This window comes from Pongo abelii, chromosome 12 (genome assembly GCF_028885655.2).
Source record: "Pongo abelii isolate AG06213 chromosome 12, NHGRI_mPonAbe1-v2.0_pri, whole genome shotgun sequence".
NCBI lineage: Eukaryota > Metazoa > Chordata > Mammalia > Primates > Hominidae > Pongo > Pongo abelii.
The window spans coordinates 129,287,501-129,305,960 of NC_071997.2; the positions used below are offsets into that span (position 1 = coordinate 129,287,501).

At 41.0% G+C, this 18,460-nt stretch overlaps 1 protein-coding gene and 1 long non-coding RNA gene across 3 annotated transcripts in view; one reads left to right on the plus strand and one right to left on the minus strand.

The window, feature by feature from the left end:
- The first annotated feature begins 28 nt into the window (after positions 1-28).
- Positions 29-6,301, plus strand: LOC129057777 (uncharacterized). Its single transcript, XR_008522548.1, has 4 exons — positions 29-107; positions 395-702; positions 5,284-5,454; positions 6,051-6,301. It is a non-coding gene; the product is annotated as an uncharacterized LOC129057777 (long non-coding RNA).
- Positions 841-18,460, minus strand: part of ALLC (allantoicase) — a 46,492-nt gene continuing 28,872 nt past the window's right edge. For both annotated transcript variants that reach the window (XM_063713794.1, XM_024242533.2), the window contains exons 8-12: positions 7,600-7,755; positions 7,124-7,197; positions 6,018-6,126; positions 1,876-2,000; positions 841-1,149 (exon numbers count right to left, since the gene is read on the minus strand). In XM_063713794.1, the coding sequence (XP_063569864.1) occupies positions 949-1,149; positions 1,876-2,000; positions 6,018-6,126; positions 7,124-7,197; positions 7,600-7,755 (665 nt within the window). In that variant the 3' untranslated portion in view covers positions 841-948. The remainder of the gene's footprint in view (positions 1,150-1,875; positions 2,001-6,017; positions 6,127-7,123; positions 7,198-7,599; positions 7,756-18,460) is intronic.

Below are 18,460 nucleotides of genomic sequence, written 5' to 3' on the forward strand. Positions count from 1 at the left end.
AGGCGCGGCACAGGGCGGAGACAGGTGAGGGGGCAACGGGGAGCCCGGGCAGGTGAGGGTCGGCACAGGGCAGGGACAGGTGATTGAGTCATGGGAAGCCCAAGCAGGTGAGGCGCGGCACAGGGCGGAGACAGGTGAGGGGGCAACGGGGAGCCCGGGCAGGTGAGGGGCGTGGCGGCAGAGCTCAGGAAAAGAGGAGGAGGAGGAGGCTAGCGTGATTGTGCTGAGCGCCCCGGGACGCCCACCGTGCCTCCTCCGCCTACGCTCGCCGCCCTCCTCTGTAGAAGCGGTAGAGAGGAGGGTTAGGGAGGGACCAGGACCATCTTGACAATCAACATTGGATGGGTGCTGGGATCTGCCTCACATTTTTGAGCCTCTGTTTCTTTGATCTTAGGTTGAATTTGACCGGTTCAGCCCCAAAATTTTCTAGGACTCCTGGCCCAGAGTGGGGAATTTGAGCTTTTCCACCAGAGGAGGAGCTGTGCAGAGCCACTGGGAGCCTATGAGGAACAGTGCTACAGCCGCTGGTGTGCGGTGTCAGGCGTGTGCCATTCAGAACGCACCCTCACTGGGGTTAAGAATGATTCAGAAGGAGAGGGGGTCTTTGGAAGAATCGTTCCTACTCTGGGTAAAGATAGGCCAGTCCCCTTGAGTGATTCTAGACAGTAGGCTACATGTTACGGCTGGAAGTCCACACCGAAGGTACAGAATATTGATATTATGAGTATCAATATCTTATAATGTGCAAAAAAAAGTAGTTCCTTAGAGACCACCATTCACAGCCATAGCCAGTATGTAAGCTACCAAATGCCTCATAGCAACATTAAATACAGAGATCAGTTTGTGAGATGACCACTTTATTAAATCACTAGGTGTTCAAAACACTTGAAAAGAAGACTATGACTGGGAAATTACTGCTGTGTGTCCGACACCGGGGCTTTGTGTGTGTTAAGGGTTTGCTTTGAAGCCCACCGAGAACTTCATCATGGGCTTCTCCCGGGGCCTCAAGAGGCAGATGGAGCTGGGGAAGCCCCGGAGCCGAAGGCGGCTCACCCCCCCGTCGGGGACGATGGTGAGCCTGGCATGAGTGATGACATCTTGGAGCTCCAGGGTCAGGCTATCGAACAGATGACTTTGGTTGGGAGACAACTGAAAAGCAAGCAGATGCAGAGGTCCTAGTCTGTTAACAGGGCATGTGTGGCCGAATGAGCCCACACCCCGGGCAAACCTTTGGCTTGGACTTAACCAAAGGGGCTTTAAAATAAGTTATTAATTGATGATAATTTGGCTTTCCTTGAAAATCTGCTAGTAGGATTAGGATGCCCAAATAATGCATGAATAATCAGGCCCCAATAAACAACTGGTGGGCAACCTAAATGCCCATCAATTGCTTCTAATAGTTGATTATACATAAGCAAATTGATAAGAAAATGAAAGAAGAGATCATCTTGGTCTCTCCCGGAGATTATTTTCTATCTTTACATGGGAGCAGCTCTCACCTCCAGCCTGACCCTCTTTCTAAATCAAATAAGACACTTGTGGAATATCTCAGAGCATCCATCCTGCAGGTGGACACTCCATTATAGCCTTAAATGTGCTAGTCACCCCTTCTACAAAGTTAAACATGATGCAGAGACATGTTTCCATGTATGTATTCTGAACACCTAACAATTTTGTCCTAACAAAATTTAGAAATACAAAAGTGGAGAGAAATAGAGCCTTTCTTCTTAAAGTTTGCAGATAGGGGTTTTAAACCTCATTCATTTTACCATTAAACTGAGCAGAAACTTTGGAGTGTATCCTAATCCTTCAAAAGAGAATCTTAGGGAAATAGCACAGTCTGAGTGTTGGCTCCTAATAGCATGCCACACGAACCTTGGTCACTGGAAGCAGTGGTTTCCACTTGTGGGCCGGGAGAATCCACTTTTGCCTGATCACGTCTTCTTCTTCTTGAGTTGTCAGGATGCACCCATCCACTTTACAGCTGTCAGGAGCATTGCCTGTTGGAGCAAAACACAGCGTGATTTTCTGCCCGCATTTACACTCAGTTTGGCGTATAGGATATCATGCTTTTTTAATAAGATCAAAAACCCAGCAAAAAACAAGTCCCTGCTCTTCCTCAGCAAAAGCAAAGGTATGAAGTATGTGAGAGAAGGAACAAACCGGTTTGTGAGGCTCAGATTGCCTCATGAAATAGACATTTCTTTTTCAGAGGACTCAGAAGCCGTCCGCCATATGTGAAGGGGGCTGGCTCATTTCAATTTGAATGTATAGCGTTCTCACTTTGAAATCTGAATGTATTTGATAAGCTTCCTCAACTGCAGATTTAATTACTTGCAGACTGCTATGTGGCTCATCTGAAATTATTATGAAGCTGGAAAATATTTTCCTATGACATATTTTTTAACATGACAATCAAAAGGAAATACTGAGTTTTATGTTAGCTAGCGCTGGGCACCAGCCACACACATGTATTTGGGGATTTCTGAGTCATCTTCAGGTGAGAGTATATGGTCCTGAGATTCTTCTCTCTTTGGAATATCATAGGAATCGTGTGCTCAGTGGGGTTAGAGGACCTGGAGGGGAAGGTCCCACTCTCTTTGAGAAGAGAGAACTTCTACTGGGGCTCTTTCGGATCAACAGAGGAGGAGCTGCTAATCAAGAACCCTGGAAAAGAGGAGACTGTGGCTCACACGCCCGCTTCGTGGCCCGTCTCTTAAAACGGTAGTCTCCAGGGTGGGCGAACGTGCCCCTGGGGTGCATACGAACACAAAGAACGCAAGTAGAGAACATTAGAGCTGCTATTTCTGTTTGTCTGATATACATACATATGTATGTGTATATTAAGCTTTGTGTATTTGATATAACCTACTATATTATTGCTATAAGTGGATACTGCCATGCTCCCTTATTTCCATTACAATATGGTCATCATATTGTATGTACCAGAGGTATCCTGAGTGATTGACAGTGGTAGATTCATGACCTATTGCAGTTTTGGGTGTCTGCTTAAGTGGATTTACTGTTTGTTATCTAGTTTTAACTAAAGCATCCCTCACAAAAATAAGTAAGTTATTTTAAATCATTCATGCAGAGAACTGTGGATTAAAGATACCATAAAAAAATGCAAGTATGTATGAACAAGAAAATCCAGAACTGCCATTTCACCTGACCCTCAGTCAGCCACATTGAAAAGTAAAAACCATGGCCACATAACCAGATCTAAAATGCAGTCTTAAAAAACAAGCAATGAGGAAATGACTCCCAATTGAATAAATGGTGCTGGGATAACGGGCTAGCCATATGCAGAAGACTGAAACAGGACCCCTTCCTTACACCATATACAAAAATCAACTCAAGATGGATTAAAGGCTTAAATGTAAAACCCGAAACTGTAAACACCCTGGAAGATAACTTAGGAAATGCCATTCTGGACATAGGAACTGGCAAAGATTTCATGATGAAAATGCCAAAAGCAACTGCAACAAAAGCAAAAAAAATGACAAATGGAATCTAATTAAACTAAAGAGCTTCTGCACAACAAAATTATCAACAGAGTAAACAGACAACCTACGGAACGGGAGAAAATATCTGCAACCTATGGTTCTTTCAAAGGTCTAATATCTAGAATCTATAAGGAATTTAAACAAATTTACAAGCAAAAAACAACCCCATTAAAAAGTGGGCCAAGGACGTATACAAATGCTTTTCAAAAGAAGACATACATGCAGCCAACAAGCATATGAAAAAATGGCCGACATCACTAATCATTAGAGAAATGCAAATCAAAACCACTGGGAGATACAATCTCCCAGTCAGAATGGCTGTTATGAAAAAATCAAAAAATAACAGTTGTTGACAAGGTTGTGGAGAAAAGGGAACACGTATACACTGCTGGTGGGAGTGTAAATTAGTTCAGCCATTGTGGAAAGTGTTGTGGCGATTCCTCAAAGAACTAAAAACAGAATTACCATTGGACTCGGCAATCCCATTATTTGGCATATACCCAAAGGCATATAAATCATTCTGCCATAAAGACATGCACATGTATGTTCATTGCAGCACTGTTCACAATAGCAAAGACGTGGAATCAACCTAAATGTCCATCAATTGTAGACTGGCTAAAGAAAATATGATACATATACAACATGGAATACTATGCAGCCACAAAAAGGAATGAGGTAATGTCCTTTGCAGCAACATGGATGCAGCTGGAGACCATTATTCTTGGCAAACTAACACAGGAACAGAAAAACAAATACTATATGTTTACATAAGTGGCAGCTAAATAATGGGAACACAGGGACACTGGGGCCTAATTGAAGGTGGAGGGTGGGAGGAGGGAGATCAGGCAACAACACTTATTGGGTACTATACTTGATACCTACATGATAAAATAATCTGTACACCAAAACCCCGTGACACAAGTTTACCTGTATAACAAACCTGCACATTTACCCTTGAACCTAAAATAATAGTTAAAAGAAAAAACAGATAAAATGCCGTCTTTCCAAAATAAGTTAAAATTACCAAGACTTCTTGAAATAATTATAGGCACTACTGTTAATGATGAGCCTGGCCTTGAATTTGATATAATGGTTAGTAATTGAGTAAAGTCACAATAATTCCCAAGATATTTAAAAACCACTCACCCAGTGCAGCACACCAACATGGCACATGTATATATATGTAACAAACCCGCACGTTGTACACGTGTACCCTAAAACTTAAAGTATAATAAAATAAATAAAAAAATAAAAACCACTCACCCAAAACATGAATACAACCTGCCACTATTTATTCAAAGATGGCTAATGTGGAATACTCAATCTAGTACTTATAACATGTCACATAACAATTATAAAAGTGTAGCAACTTCTTTTGAATTGTCTTAATAATACACATATGTATTTCATAAGAAAGTAAATACAGAAGATCAGGGTTGTTTGTCCAAATATTTTTTAAACAGAGGTGTACGGTTTTAAAAATGTGTAAACCACTGCCTTAAAAGTGAAGCCTGGGGAAGAAATGGTCACTCCCCTTCCCCAGTCAATCTGCTCAAGACCCTTCTCTGTAAAAAGGTGCCTCCCATCCCTGTGCTTTTCACAGGCTCTTTTTCCAAGGGGGATGCAGAGCCTCTATGGTAAAGAGCTGGACAGTGTCATGGAATCTTGTATGACTTTGGGGGTCATCCAGCCCTAATGTGAATTTTATAGAGGAGTTACTAAAGTTCAAAGGGTTGGCTGCGCATGGTGTCTCATGCCTGTAATCCTACCACTTTAGGAGGCCGAGACAGGCATATCACCCGAGGTCAGGAGTTCGAGACCAGCCTGGTCAACATGGTGAAACCCCGTCTCTACTAAAAATACAAAAATCAGCCAGGCATGGTGGCGGGCACCTGTAATCCCAGCTACTCAGGAGGCTGAGGCAGGAAGAATCGCTTGAACCCAGGAGGTAAGCCAAGATCATGCCACTGCACTCCAACCTGGGTGACAAAGCAAGACTCCGTCTCAAAAATAAATAAGGGTCGGGCGCAGTGGCTCAGGCCTGTAATCCCAGCACTTTGGGAGGCCACGGTGGGTGAATCACCTGAGGTCAGAAGTTCGAGACCAGCCTGGACAACATGGCAAAAACCCATCTCTACTAAAAATACAAAATTAGCTGGGTATTGTGTAGAATGCCTGTAATCCCAGCTACTCAGGAGGCTGAGGCAGGAGAATCGCTTGGACCCTGGAGGTGGAGGTTGCAGTGAGCCGAGATTGCGCCACTGCACTCCAGCCTGGGCAGCACAGCAAGACTCCAACTCAAAAAAATAAATAATAGATAGATAGATAGATAGATAGGCAGATAGATAGATAGATAGAGTTCTAAGGGTTAAAGTAGCATGCTCAAAATTACACAGCTTAAACGGGGAATCCACACCGAAAGCCCAGTGTCCTCAGTCCCACTTCCATAGAACTCAGTCTTTAGAATAAACACACCAATTATAGGGTACTTCTTTATGGCTTTGCATTTACCTTTAAAATATTTTGTGTCAATTTCAATTCGAGTTATTACTCCAGGATGTGCCAATCGGAAAACTGCCCATTCACAACCCGGAACCAAGAGAATGCCATTCTCATCATTCTGGAATTCAGAAGAGAAGAAAATGATAAACGAACTTGGAGTCATTCAAGAAACCAGTCCCGAAAACCAACAGGTGAAAAAGGTTGACGTGTTTCTTTTATTTCTTACTATAGAAGAGTGTTTCCTGTGGCCTGATGTGTAAATCACTTTCATGTAAATTGCCTCTTTGCTATCATTTCTTAAATGTCTCATGCCAATTTGTGAGTTCATTGGGTCCTGGATAAGTTTTTCTAAATTTCTATGTCAATTACAGATCCCTGCAAAATGTTATATGTGCAGCAATCTTTATCTAATCCAGTCCATAGGTCCTCTAATTAGTTTGTTTTGACCTTTCAAGGCACATATTTTGTTGGTCAAACCTATACTGATACATGATGTGTGTTCAAACCTTAGTTTTGAGAAGGGAGTCTGTTCATTGATATCTCAAAGCATCAGGTGACGTGAAATCTAACTTAGGAAGGGGAGGGCGCTTTTCTGACCAAGTTTTTGGTGGGATTTGCAAATTGAAAGGCACTGTATTTTTTGTTTCACTTCATCTTGGTTTCTGTATCTCAAATTAGTTACTGGCCAAGTTAAACAGCTGCATGGACTCTAGAGCGCCCTGTCCATCACAAGTTCACATAAGTGGAATAATCCTGAGATACACAGATATTAAACATTACTAAACTAGTGGTTCTTCCCCAGATCTCCCAACACATTTATTCATAACTTTTGTATTATTAAATCGCAGCTCCTTTTGTTTCTTTATTGAAGAAACAGAGGAATGTTCCAAAACTGCATTGGCATAGCTGGCAATGACCAGTATGTTTGGGCTTCTGAGTCTCTGCCCTGATATTATGAAAACAGTGGGAAATTTGGAAAATATAAATCATAGTAATTAGCATTTAGAACAATGCATATGAGGTTTCTAAAATATGCAAAAGTTTATTTAAAAGAAAAAGTTTCAAAAAATACTTTTCAGAAAAACTTTAAACCATAGTTATTTTTAACTTCTTACTTCTAATATTGGTGGCCGGTCCAGCCTTCTTGTAGTTTCCCAACCATCCGCCATAGACTTTGCCCCGCCAGCTCCTACAGAAAATAACATTGTTTAATGGTAAACTGCATGATTTTAACTATGAGGATGAATACATTGCTGTAATTAAATTACAGATCTTATGCATCTGAGCATTGCTACATAAGTTATTTTCATTAAAGTTAATGTTTCAGTAAATTCACAAACAATCATAGGGTTAGTTAAATTTTACTTTTCCTTTTAAAGCAGCTACTTAGGCCAAAATTAGGTAGAAAAATTGGTAATGTTGACTTATTTCATGTCATAAAGGCATCAAATCCTACACATGGAAGATTAATCTCATCCACTCCTGTGCTTTGAGATGTGCCTTTCCTTTTAAATCACTCTGACCATATTGGGGTATTTAATGCCGGTACCCAGACTTCCTAAATAAGCCAGCTCCAAGAATATCATCTTACCTATTATATTGTTTGGGTGCCCAAACTTAGCATTACTAAATCCTACACAGACACCCCCAAAAGCGATGGCCACTAGGTCTGCAGGTTCTTTGGGGTCAGTTGCAGTCCAGTCTTTTTGTCCAGTACCGAATACTCTAAGTCGTGCAATTCCACCATCTGAAAAGGAAAGGTGCCTTAGTTATTGTTTGTAAAAATGGCTGCTTGTGTATCATAAACTACAGGACCCTCCTGTCTTCTCCACTGTCATCTCTTGGTAGGCTTTGGCCACACCCACCTGCTGTTTCTCAAATACAATAAGCCCACTGCCCCAGGGCCTTTGCACTTGATATTACCCTGTACAACTTTCCCAGCTCTCCAAAAGACTACTTATGTTCCTCACCTTAAAGGCACGGCCTCAGAAAAGTCTTCCCTGTCATGCTCTGAAGTTATCTCCTCCCTCCTCCATTCAGCCACTGCCTGACTCCCCAGGTTACATTTTTTTTTTTTTTTGTACATGTTCGTTTTTATTTATCTTGGATATATATACACATATATATTTTTTATCCATCTTTCTATATACATGCATACATAGGCATGTATATATATATAAACCGCACACACACACACCCCCCCCTCTAGGAGTGGGAGTGCTGAGTCACATAATAATTCTGAGTTTAACGTTTTCCAGAGTAACTATGGTATTTTACATTCCCACCAGCAATGAATAAGGGTTGCAATTTCTCTACATCCTTGACAACACTTGTTACTGTCTTTTTTTTTTTTTTTTTAAGTATTTATTGATCATTCTTGGGTGTTTCTCGGAGAGGGGGATATGGCAGGGTCACAGGATAATAGTGGAGAGAAGGTCAGCAGATAAACACATGAGCAAAGGTCTCTAGTTTTCCTAGGCAGAGGTCCCTGCGGCCTTCCGGCCTTCCGCAGTGTTTGTGTCCCTGGGTACTTGAGATTAGGGAGTGGTGATGACTCTTAAGGAGCATGTTGCCTTCAAGCATCTGTTTAACAAAGCACATCTTGCACCGCCCTTATTTCATTTAACCCTGAGTTGACACAGCACATGTTTCAGAGAGCACGGGGCTGGGGGCAAGGCCATAGATCAACAGCATCCCAAGGCAGAAGAATTTCTCCTAGTACAGAACAAAATGGAGTCTCCTATGCCTACTTCTTTCTACACAGACACAGTAACAATCTGATCTCTCTTTCTTTTCCCCACATTTCCCCCTTTTCTTTTCAACAAAACCGCCATCGTCATCATGGCCCGTTCTCGATGGTGGCTGTCTCTTCAGAGCTGTTGGGTACACCTCCCAGATGGGGCGGCCGGGCAGAGGCGCTCCTCACTTCCCAGACGGGGCGGCCGGGCAGAGGCGCTCCTCACTTCCCAGACGGGGCGGCCGGGCAGAGGTGCTCCTCACTTCCTAGATGGGGTGGTGGCCGGGCAGAGGCTGTAATCTTAGCACTTTGGGAGGCCAAGGCAGGCGGCTGGGGGGTGGAGGTTGCAGCGAGCCAAGATCCAGCCACTGCACTCCAGCCTGGGCAACATTGAGCATTGAGTGAGCGAGACTCCGTCTGCAATCCTAGCACCTCGGGAGGCCGAGGCGGGCAGATCACTCGGGGCCGGGAGCTGGAGACCAGCCAGGTCAACACGGCGAAACCCCGTCTCCACCAAAAATACAAAAACCAGTCAGGCATGGCTGCGCATGCCTGCAATCCCAGGCACTCGGCTGGCCGAGGCAGGAGAATCACAGGAGCCCGAGGCAGGGAGGTTGCAGCGAGCTCACTGCAGTACAGTTCAGCTTCGGCAACAGAGGGAGACCGAAGAAAGGGGAGGGGGAGGGAGAGAGGGAGGGGGAGGGGAGAGGGAGAGGGAGAGGGAGAGGGAGAGCCCAGGTTACATTTTATCATATCTCTTTGTTATTTACTCCAGAGCTCTAATCACAGCCTGAAATTATCTTTTTAAGTTCCTGCTAAAATCAGTCTCCAAAGCACAGAATGCGAAATCCTTGTAGGCCAGACCAGTTACCTATGTTGTTCACTTCTGTACCACTCTTGTATCGTCTCTACCTAGAAGAGGTCTGGGCACATAGTAGGCATTGAAGTTTTTTTAATTAAATGAACAACTCCAAGGTCAAACAGCATTTGGGAAATTCACCATACAAATAATGTTTCATGCTAGAAATAAGCATTGCTGACTCCCACACAGACTCAGACAAGAGAACCTTATGTTTTTATTTTTACAACGCCACCCTGCTTAGCAATGGGATTCAGAATACAAAAGATAATATTCACAAAATCAAATTGCTGCTGAGAACCACAGCAGCCTGAAATTAGGTCTGCAGAGCAGCAAATAGCTACCAAAATCAACTCACAGCATCTGATTCTAGTAGAATGAATGTTTTGTTTCTTCAAATATTAATTCCTAGAAGGTGGAAACCAAGCATTTTTAATATAGAAAATTAATTTAATCAAAATATTGTACTAAAACATGCCCTATATGTTTTTATTTTACAAATTTAGTGAAAATGAGTGATCTGAAAATTTTTTGGTAAAACAATGGAAGTCTTGCTATTTACAACAAATAAAACCAAAAACTTCATTGGCATAACACCCTAGAAAATATCCTAGAGGGAGTCATTCAGCAGGAGCTGGGCTATGAGAGTAATATCACTGCCATTCTAGTTCATTAAATATTATAATTGGCTTTAATGGTATAGAAGATATTCATCTGTTGAAAGTGAAGTCGATTTCACATTTTAAAAAATAAGATTCTTCTTTACAGAGTTAATATCCAAACTTGCTTTTAGTCACAACTGCCAAGGAATCCCAGAAATGACCCTTCATCCTCTGAGTACATCTCATTTAAACCAACCCATTCCCACCCAGTGTGTCCCTGTGACATCAGTCTGGTTTTCCCCAGCTTCCTTTCCCTTTACACCTGGATCCCAGGTGGAATCCTCATGGAGCAATCAAAGATGCCACTAAGAGGTGGGACGTGAAATCTGCATGCAGGCATTGCCCATCTCTCCTCTTTAGGCTGTCAATGCTGCCCAATTAGGAAAGAGCTTTTATGTGCTTAGGGACCCTTCATATTCAACCCAGAAAAGCAGGGCTTCTACTCAGAAACTATTTTAGACCCTCCCTCAACTCGTGAATCCTGTACAAATTGGGTTGGACATATAAAGTTGCTATTTTGGTGGATCAGAAATAGTCAAATAGAAATGTTTATGGCTCTACCAAAATACTTTTGTTATATGTATCACTATTTTGCAGTTTTTTGTTTTGTTTTCTTTTGTTTTCTTTTTGAGACAGAGTCTTGCTCTTGTCACCCAGGCTGGAGTGCAGTGGCACGATCTTGGCTCACTGCAACCTACGCCTCCCGGGTTCAAGCGATTCTGCTGCCTCAGCCTCCCCAGTAGCCGGGATTACAGGCACCCGCCACCACACCTGGCTAATTTTTGTACTTTTAGTAGAGACAAGGTTTTCCCATGTTGGCCAGGCTGGTCTTGAACTCCTGACCTCAGGTGATCTGCCCACCTCGGCCTCCCAAAATTATTTTTCTTATCTGTCTCCCACTGGGTTATTCACTTCATAAGGACAAGGACTCTGTCAATTACATCTAACAACAAATAATTATTGAGCTTCTCCTGTGTTCCCCATGCTGTGCTAAGTATCAGGTGTAAAAATATGACAATCTGGACCCACAGCCCTTTCTTCATGAAGCATACACTCTTTTGGCTCTGCCCTACACATTGTCAGGAAAATGATTTTATGGCCAGTGCTCAGTCTGTAGCTCAAAGTAGTTATTCCATAGTGTATGTGAAATTAACAAGTGGGAAAAAGGTCTGAATCTCTTGTAAGCTTTGCTCATTCATTTTCTTGCACTGTTTTTAGAACAGATTATTTCAGTGGGTAATTAATATTAGTAAACATGTGTTTAGATCTTTCTATTTTCATGTCTCACTTTAAAGCATCATAACCGAAGAAACATTGCATCTAAAATAAGGTTCCAGAGAACCACTTCTGGCATGACAGCAGGAGGAGCTTTGCTGTCCTGTTCCTCAGTGGAGCTGGTGAAATTTAGAGGGGTTGAGGGATGGGAAAACACTTCAGGTCTCTGGAAATGGTCCTAAGGGCATACAGAAAATTCAGCAACATCTATTCAAGAATATCTGCTAAAATTCAGTAAGAACAGTGAGAGTCTGCAGTATTTGAACCAACACCTCACCTTCACACCCTCTCCCAGGTCAGCAAAGTGGAGACTGCAAACAAGTGCAGCCCATGGTTGCAGGGCTGTCTTCCCAGGAGATGCAGGACATCAGGGCTTCTCATTCTGCCCCTATATGCCTGTTGCTGAGGCTAAGTCCTGGGTGAGTGTGGTTGAGAGGCGGGGGCTCCTTTATTTGACCCAGCCCTGACTCATGGGACAGGATCCTACCTTAGGCATGGCCAGGGAGATACTGGGGCTACAGTGACCCCATCTCATGATCCATAAGGTGGAGGCTTCACACTGAAGGTGAGACATCCTCAGCCCTGCAAACCCTGTAACTCAGCCAGAGGAAACACCAATCAGAGTTGCTGTTCAGCAACACCATGTTGTAGGAGGTTTGTTCCACAGGTCCCCTGGAGACAAACATCTAGCTAACCTTCCCACACCACTAGAATATGCTCCCTGGGACCTCCCCTATTCTGATGGGCAGTAATTTGATTGCTTTCGACAAATGAGGCAATCCTGGGCTTAAGGTGCCATCTAGTGCTGAAAAGTAGGCAGCTACCTAGCAGGAAATAAAATCAACAGGAAATTTATAAAGATTCTCTAAGCTAAGCTTGTCCAACACATGGGCAGTGGGTCTTATGAGGCCCACGGTGGCTTTGAATGTGGCCCAACACAAATCCATAAGCTTTCTTAAAACAGTATGAGATTGTTTTGCAACATTTTTTTGGCTCATCAGCTATCGTTAGTGTTAGTGTATTTTATGTGTGGCCCAAGACAATTCTTCTTCTTCCAGTGTGGCCCAGGGAAGCTAAAATATTGGACACTCCCTACATCTAAGCAAATATATCCAACAAAAACTGAAACAAACCAGAAAGGAAAGACTGGAATAAATAACTAATGCTTCAATGCACAGGCACAGATGTATAGCCATAAGAAACAACAGCAAAGAACTATGACATCCCCAAATGGACAAAGCAAGGAACCAGTGACTGATCATAATAAGACAGTGATATATGAACTCTGTGATCAGTAATTCAAAATAGCAGTTTTAAGGAAACTCAGTGACCTCAAAGATAACACACAAAAGCAGCTTCGAAGTTTATCAGAGAAATTTAACAAAGAGATTTAAATAATTTTTTAAAATCAAACAGAAACCTTTGAATGGAAAAATGTATTTGCTGAACCAAAAAATTCATTAGAGGCTCTTAAGAATAGAAGGAAACAAGCAGAGGAAAAAGAATCAGTGAGCTCAAAATGGGCTATTTAAAAATACACAGAGGAGAAAAAAATGAAAAGGAATAAAGATTGCTTACAAGATATAAAAAATTACCTCAAAAGACCAAATCTAAGAATTACTGGTGTTGAGGAGGGAGTTGAGCAAGAGCAAGGGGTAGAAAGCTTATTCAAAGAAATAATAGAAAACTTTTCAAAACTTGATAAAGACATAAATATCCTGGTACAGAAAGGTCAAAGAAATGGATTGTATCCAAATAAGACTACTCCAAGGCATATAAAAAATCCTAAAGGTCAAGGACAGGCTGGGTATGATAGCTCATGCCTATAATTCCAGCACTTTGGGAGGTCAAGGTGGGTGGATTGCTTGAGCCCAGGATTTTGAGACCAGCCTGGGCAACATGGTAAAACCCTGTTTCTAAAAAAAAAAAAAAAAAAAAAACAAATACAAAAATTAGCCAGGCATGGTGGTGTGCACCAGTGGTCCCAGCTACTTGGGATGCTGATGTGGGAGGATCATCTGAACCAAAGGAGGTTGAAGCTGCTGTGACCTGTGATCGCACCATTGGACTCCAGCCTGGGTGACAAAGTGAGACGCTGTCTCAAGAAAAAAAAAAAAAAAAAAAGGTGAAGGATAAAAAAATCCTAAAAGCAGCAAGAAAAAAGAAGCAAATAACATAAAGAAGCTTCAATTCATCTGACAACAGACTTCTCAATGATAACCATACAGGCCAAGAAGAAGTGGGATGACATTTTAAAGTGCTGAAAGAAAAAAATACTGCCATCCAAGAATATTGTATCCAGAAAAGCTATCTTTCAAATATGAAAGAGAGAAAATCTTTCCTGGATAAACAAGAGCTGAGAGAATTCACCACCACCAGTCTTAAATGAAATGCTAAAGTTCTTCAGTTTGAAAAAAAAAAAAAACACTAATGTGCAAAAAGAAAACATTTGAATTTATACAACCCACTAGTAAAATTAAGTGCATTAACGAACTCAGGATACTCCAACACTGTAATTATAGTGTGTAATTCACTCATAACTCTAGTATGAAGTCCAAATGACAAATCTATCAAAAATAATAATCTTTTTGTTGATATCTTTAACAGGTATTAAAAGATAGGCAATATAAAAACATGCAAATTGAGACAACATGAAGTCAAAATGTGGGAGGAGGGATAAAGTTAAAAATGTAGAGTTTTTTTTAGTTTTTCTTTGTTTATTTCTATTTTTTTCTTTGTGATCTAAGATAAGTTGGCATCTCTTTAAAATAACTTGTTATATCTATAAGATGTTTTTGTAAGCCTCATGGTAACCACAATGCAAAAACCTATAGTAGATTTGCTAAAAATAAAAGTCAATTAAAACATACTATCAGAGAAAATTAGTTAACCACTAAGGCAGAAGGAAAGAAAAGGAAAGGAAAGGAAAGGGAGGGGAGGGGAGGGGGGGAAGGAGGGAAGGGAAGGGGAGGGAATCAGAAAACAAGCAACAAAATGACAGTAAGCTCTTACTTACTGATGACAATACTGAATGTAAATGGACTCAGTGTTCCAAATAAAGGCATACTGTTGCTTAATGGACTAAGAAACAAGACCCAACTATATCCTGCCTACAAGAAACCCACTTGACCTATAAAGACACAAATAGGCTGACAGTGAAAGGATGGAAAAAGATATCTCATGCCACCAGAGACCAAAAAAGAGCAGGAGTAGCTACACTTATATCAGATAAAATAGACTACAAATCAAAGACCGTTAAAAAAAAAAAAGACAAGACACTGTGCAATGATAAATGGGTCAATTACGAATATCTATGTGTCCAACACCAGAGCTTTCAAGTCTTATATAAAGCAAACATTAATAGATCTAAAGGGATAAATAGACTGCAATACAATAATAGTAGGGGACTTCAACACCTCACTTTCAGTAATGGACAAATCATCCAGACAGAAAATCAACAAAGAAATAGTGAAGTTGAACTACACACTAGATCTAATGGACCTAACTGACATTACAGAACATTTTACCCAACTGCTGCAGAATATATATCCTTTTCATCAGCACATGGAACATTCTCTAGAATAGGCCATGTCTTGGGCCATAAAACAAGTCTAAACAAATTCAAAACAGTAGAAATCATATCAAGTATCTTTTCTGACCATAATGGAATAAAACTAGAAATCAATAATAACAGAAACATTGGAAAATACACAAACACATGTAAATTAAACAACTTGCTCCTGAACAACAAATAGGTCAGTAATTAAGAAGGAAATTTTTAAAATGCTTGAAACAAATGAAAATGGAAATACAACATACAAAAATATATGGGATACAACAAAGGCAGTACTAAGAGGGAAGTTTATAGCAATAAATACCTATACCAAAGAAGTAGAAAGACTTCAAATTAATCTAACAATGCAGCTCAATAAACTAGAAAAGCAAGTATAAACCAATCCCAAAATTACTAGTAGAAGAAAAAAATAAAGATCAGAGGATAAATAGTGACTAAAATAATACAGAGGATCAACAAAACAAAAAACTTGTTTTTTTAAAAAGAAACAAAAGTGATGAACTTTTAGCTAGACTAATTACAAAGAGAAAAGACCCCAAAAAATCAGAAATAGAAAAGGATACATAAAAAATGAGACTGGTTCTCTTCTCTTTTCCATTTGACAGACACCTGCATATTCTTATGCAGTGCCAGCCATGTCCCTGAGGCAACAAGCTGAAAATGAAGGCCAGAGTAAACAAATTTGGCCATATTAAGCACCTGGTCACCAAGGCTTCTTTTAGCTCTGGCAAAGTGGATATTGTCATCATCAATGATGCCTTCATTGACCTCAACTACCTGGTCTACATGTTTCAGTAGGCTTCCACCCATGGCAAGTTCCACAACATCATCAAGGCTCAGAATGAGAAACCTGACATCAATGGAAATCCCATCATTATCTTCCAGGAGCAAGATCCCCCCCAAAATCAAGTGAAATGACAGCGGTGCTGATTATGTTGTTGAGTCCACTAGAATCTCCATTACCATGGAGAAGGCTGGGGCTCACTTAGAGGGGTAAGCCAAAAGAGCCATCATCTCTGCCCCCTCTGCTGATGCCCCTTATGTTTATGTGGGGTGTGTATCATGAGAAGTATGAAAACAACCTCAAGATCCTTAGTAGTGCCTCATACACCACCTACTGCTTAGCCCTTCTAGCCAAGGTCATCCATGACAACTTTGGCACTATGGAGGGACTCATGACCACAGCCTATGCAATCACTACCACTCAGAAGACCATGGGTGCCCCTTCTTGGAAATGTTGGCAGGATGGCCACAGGGCTCTACAGAACATCATCTCTGCATCTACTGGCACTGCCAAAGCTGTTGGAAAGGTCATCCCCAAGCTGAATGGAAGCTCACTAGCATGGTGTTCCATATCCCCACCTCTGTGTCGTTTTGGACCTGACTTGCCAGCTGGGGAAACCTGACAAATATTATACCATCAAAAAGGCGGTGAAGCAGGCATTGGAGGGCCCCCTCAAGGGCATCCTGGGCTATAGTGAGTGCCAGGTTGTCTCCTCTGACTTTAACAGACATTCACTCTTCCACTTTTGATGCTGGGGCTGGCATTGCCCTCAATGACCACTTTGTCAAGCTTATTTCCTGGTATGACAATGAATTTGGCAACAGGGTAGTGGACCTCATGGTCCACATGGCCTCCAAAGAGTAAGAGACCCTGGACCACCAGCCCCAGCAAGAGCACAAGAGGATTAGAGAGGTTCTCAGCTGCTAGGGAGTCCCTGCCACACTCACTCTCCCACCATACTGAGAATCTCCCCCTGACACAGTTTCCATGCTAGGCCCCCTGAAGAGAGAGGGGCCCAGGGAGCCACATCCTGTCACATACCATCAATAAAGTCCACTGTACTCAGCCAAAAGGAAATGTGACCACAGAATTACAAAGATTAATTAGAGACTATTATGAACAACTACATACCAGCAAATTGGAAAACCTAGAAGAAACGGATACATTTCTGGACACATACAATCTACCAAGATTGAACCGTGAAGAAACAGAAAATCTTAATACACCAATAATGAATGATGAGATCAAAGCTGAAATTTAAAAAGTCTCCCATCAAACAAAATTCCAGGACCTAATAGCTTCACTGCTGAATTCTACCAAACGTAAAAGGAATAACTAATAACAATTTTACTCAAACTCTTCAGGAAAATTGAAGCAGAAGGAATACTTCCAAACTCATTCTACAAGGCAAGTATTACCCTGATACCAAAACCAGACAAAGACAACAACAAAAAAAGAAAACGACAGGTTAATATCACTGATGGACATAGATGCAAAAATCCTCAACAAAATACCAGCAAACTGAATTTAACAACACAATAAACAGATCACTCACCATGATCAAGTGGAATTCATTCCAGGAAGGCAAGGATGACTCAACATACATGAATCAATAAACATGATAACATGATACATCACTAACTGAACCAAGAACGAAAACCATATGATCATTTCAATAAATACTGGAAAGCACTTGATAAAATTCAACATCACTTCATGATAAAAAAAAAAACCCTCAATAAATTGGGCATAGAAAAAAAACTACCTCAAAATAACAAAAGCCACATATGACAAACCCACAGGTAACATCATATTTAACAGACAAAAAATGAAAGCCTTTTCTCTAAGATCTGGAACAAGACAAGGATGCCCACTTTCACCACTTTTACTAACATAATGTTGGAAGTCCTGGCTGGAGCAATTATGCAAGAGAAATAAATGGCATCCAAATTGAAAATAAAGAAGTCAAGTTCTCCTCCTTCACAGACAACATGATCTTATACTTAGAAAAACCTAGACTCCACCCAAAAACTGTTAGAACTGATAAACTAATTCAGTAGATTTTCAGGATACAAATTCAATGTATAAAAATCAGTACCATTTATACATACCAACAGTGAACAATCTACAAAATAAAACAAGAAGGCAATCGCATATACAATAGCTACAAAAACTATAAAATACTGAGGAATCCATTTATCCTAAGAAGTGAAAGAGCTATACAAGGAAAACTATAAAACACTGATGAAATATATTGAAGAGGACAGAGAAAAAATGGAAAGATGTTCCATGCTCCTAGATTGAAAGAATTAATATTGTTAAAATGACAATACTATCCAAAGCAATTTACAGATTCAATTCAATCCCTATTAAAATACCAATGATATTCTTCTCAGAAATATTTTTAAAAAGTAAAACTTAAATGAAAGACCCTGAATAACCAAAGCAAAAAGAACAAAGCTGAAGGCATCACACTATCTGACTTCAAAATGTGCTATGAAGCTATATAACCAAATCAGCATGGTAATGGCATAAAAACAGACACACAATAGAGAACCCAG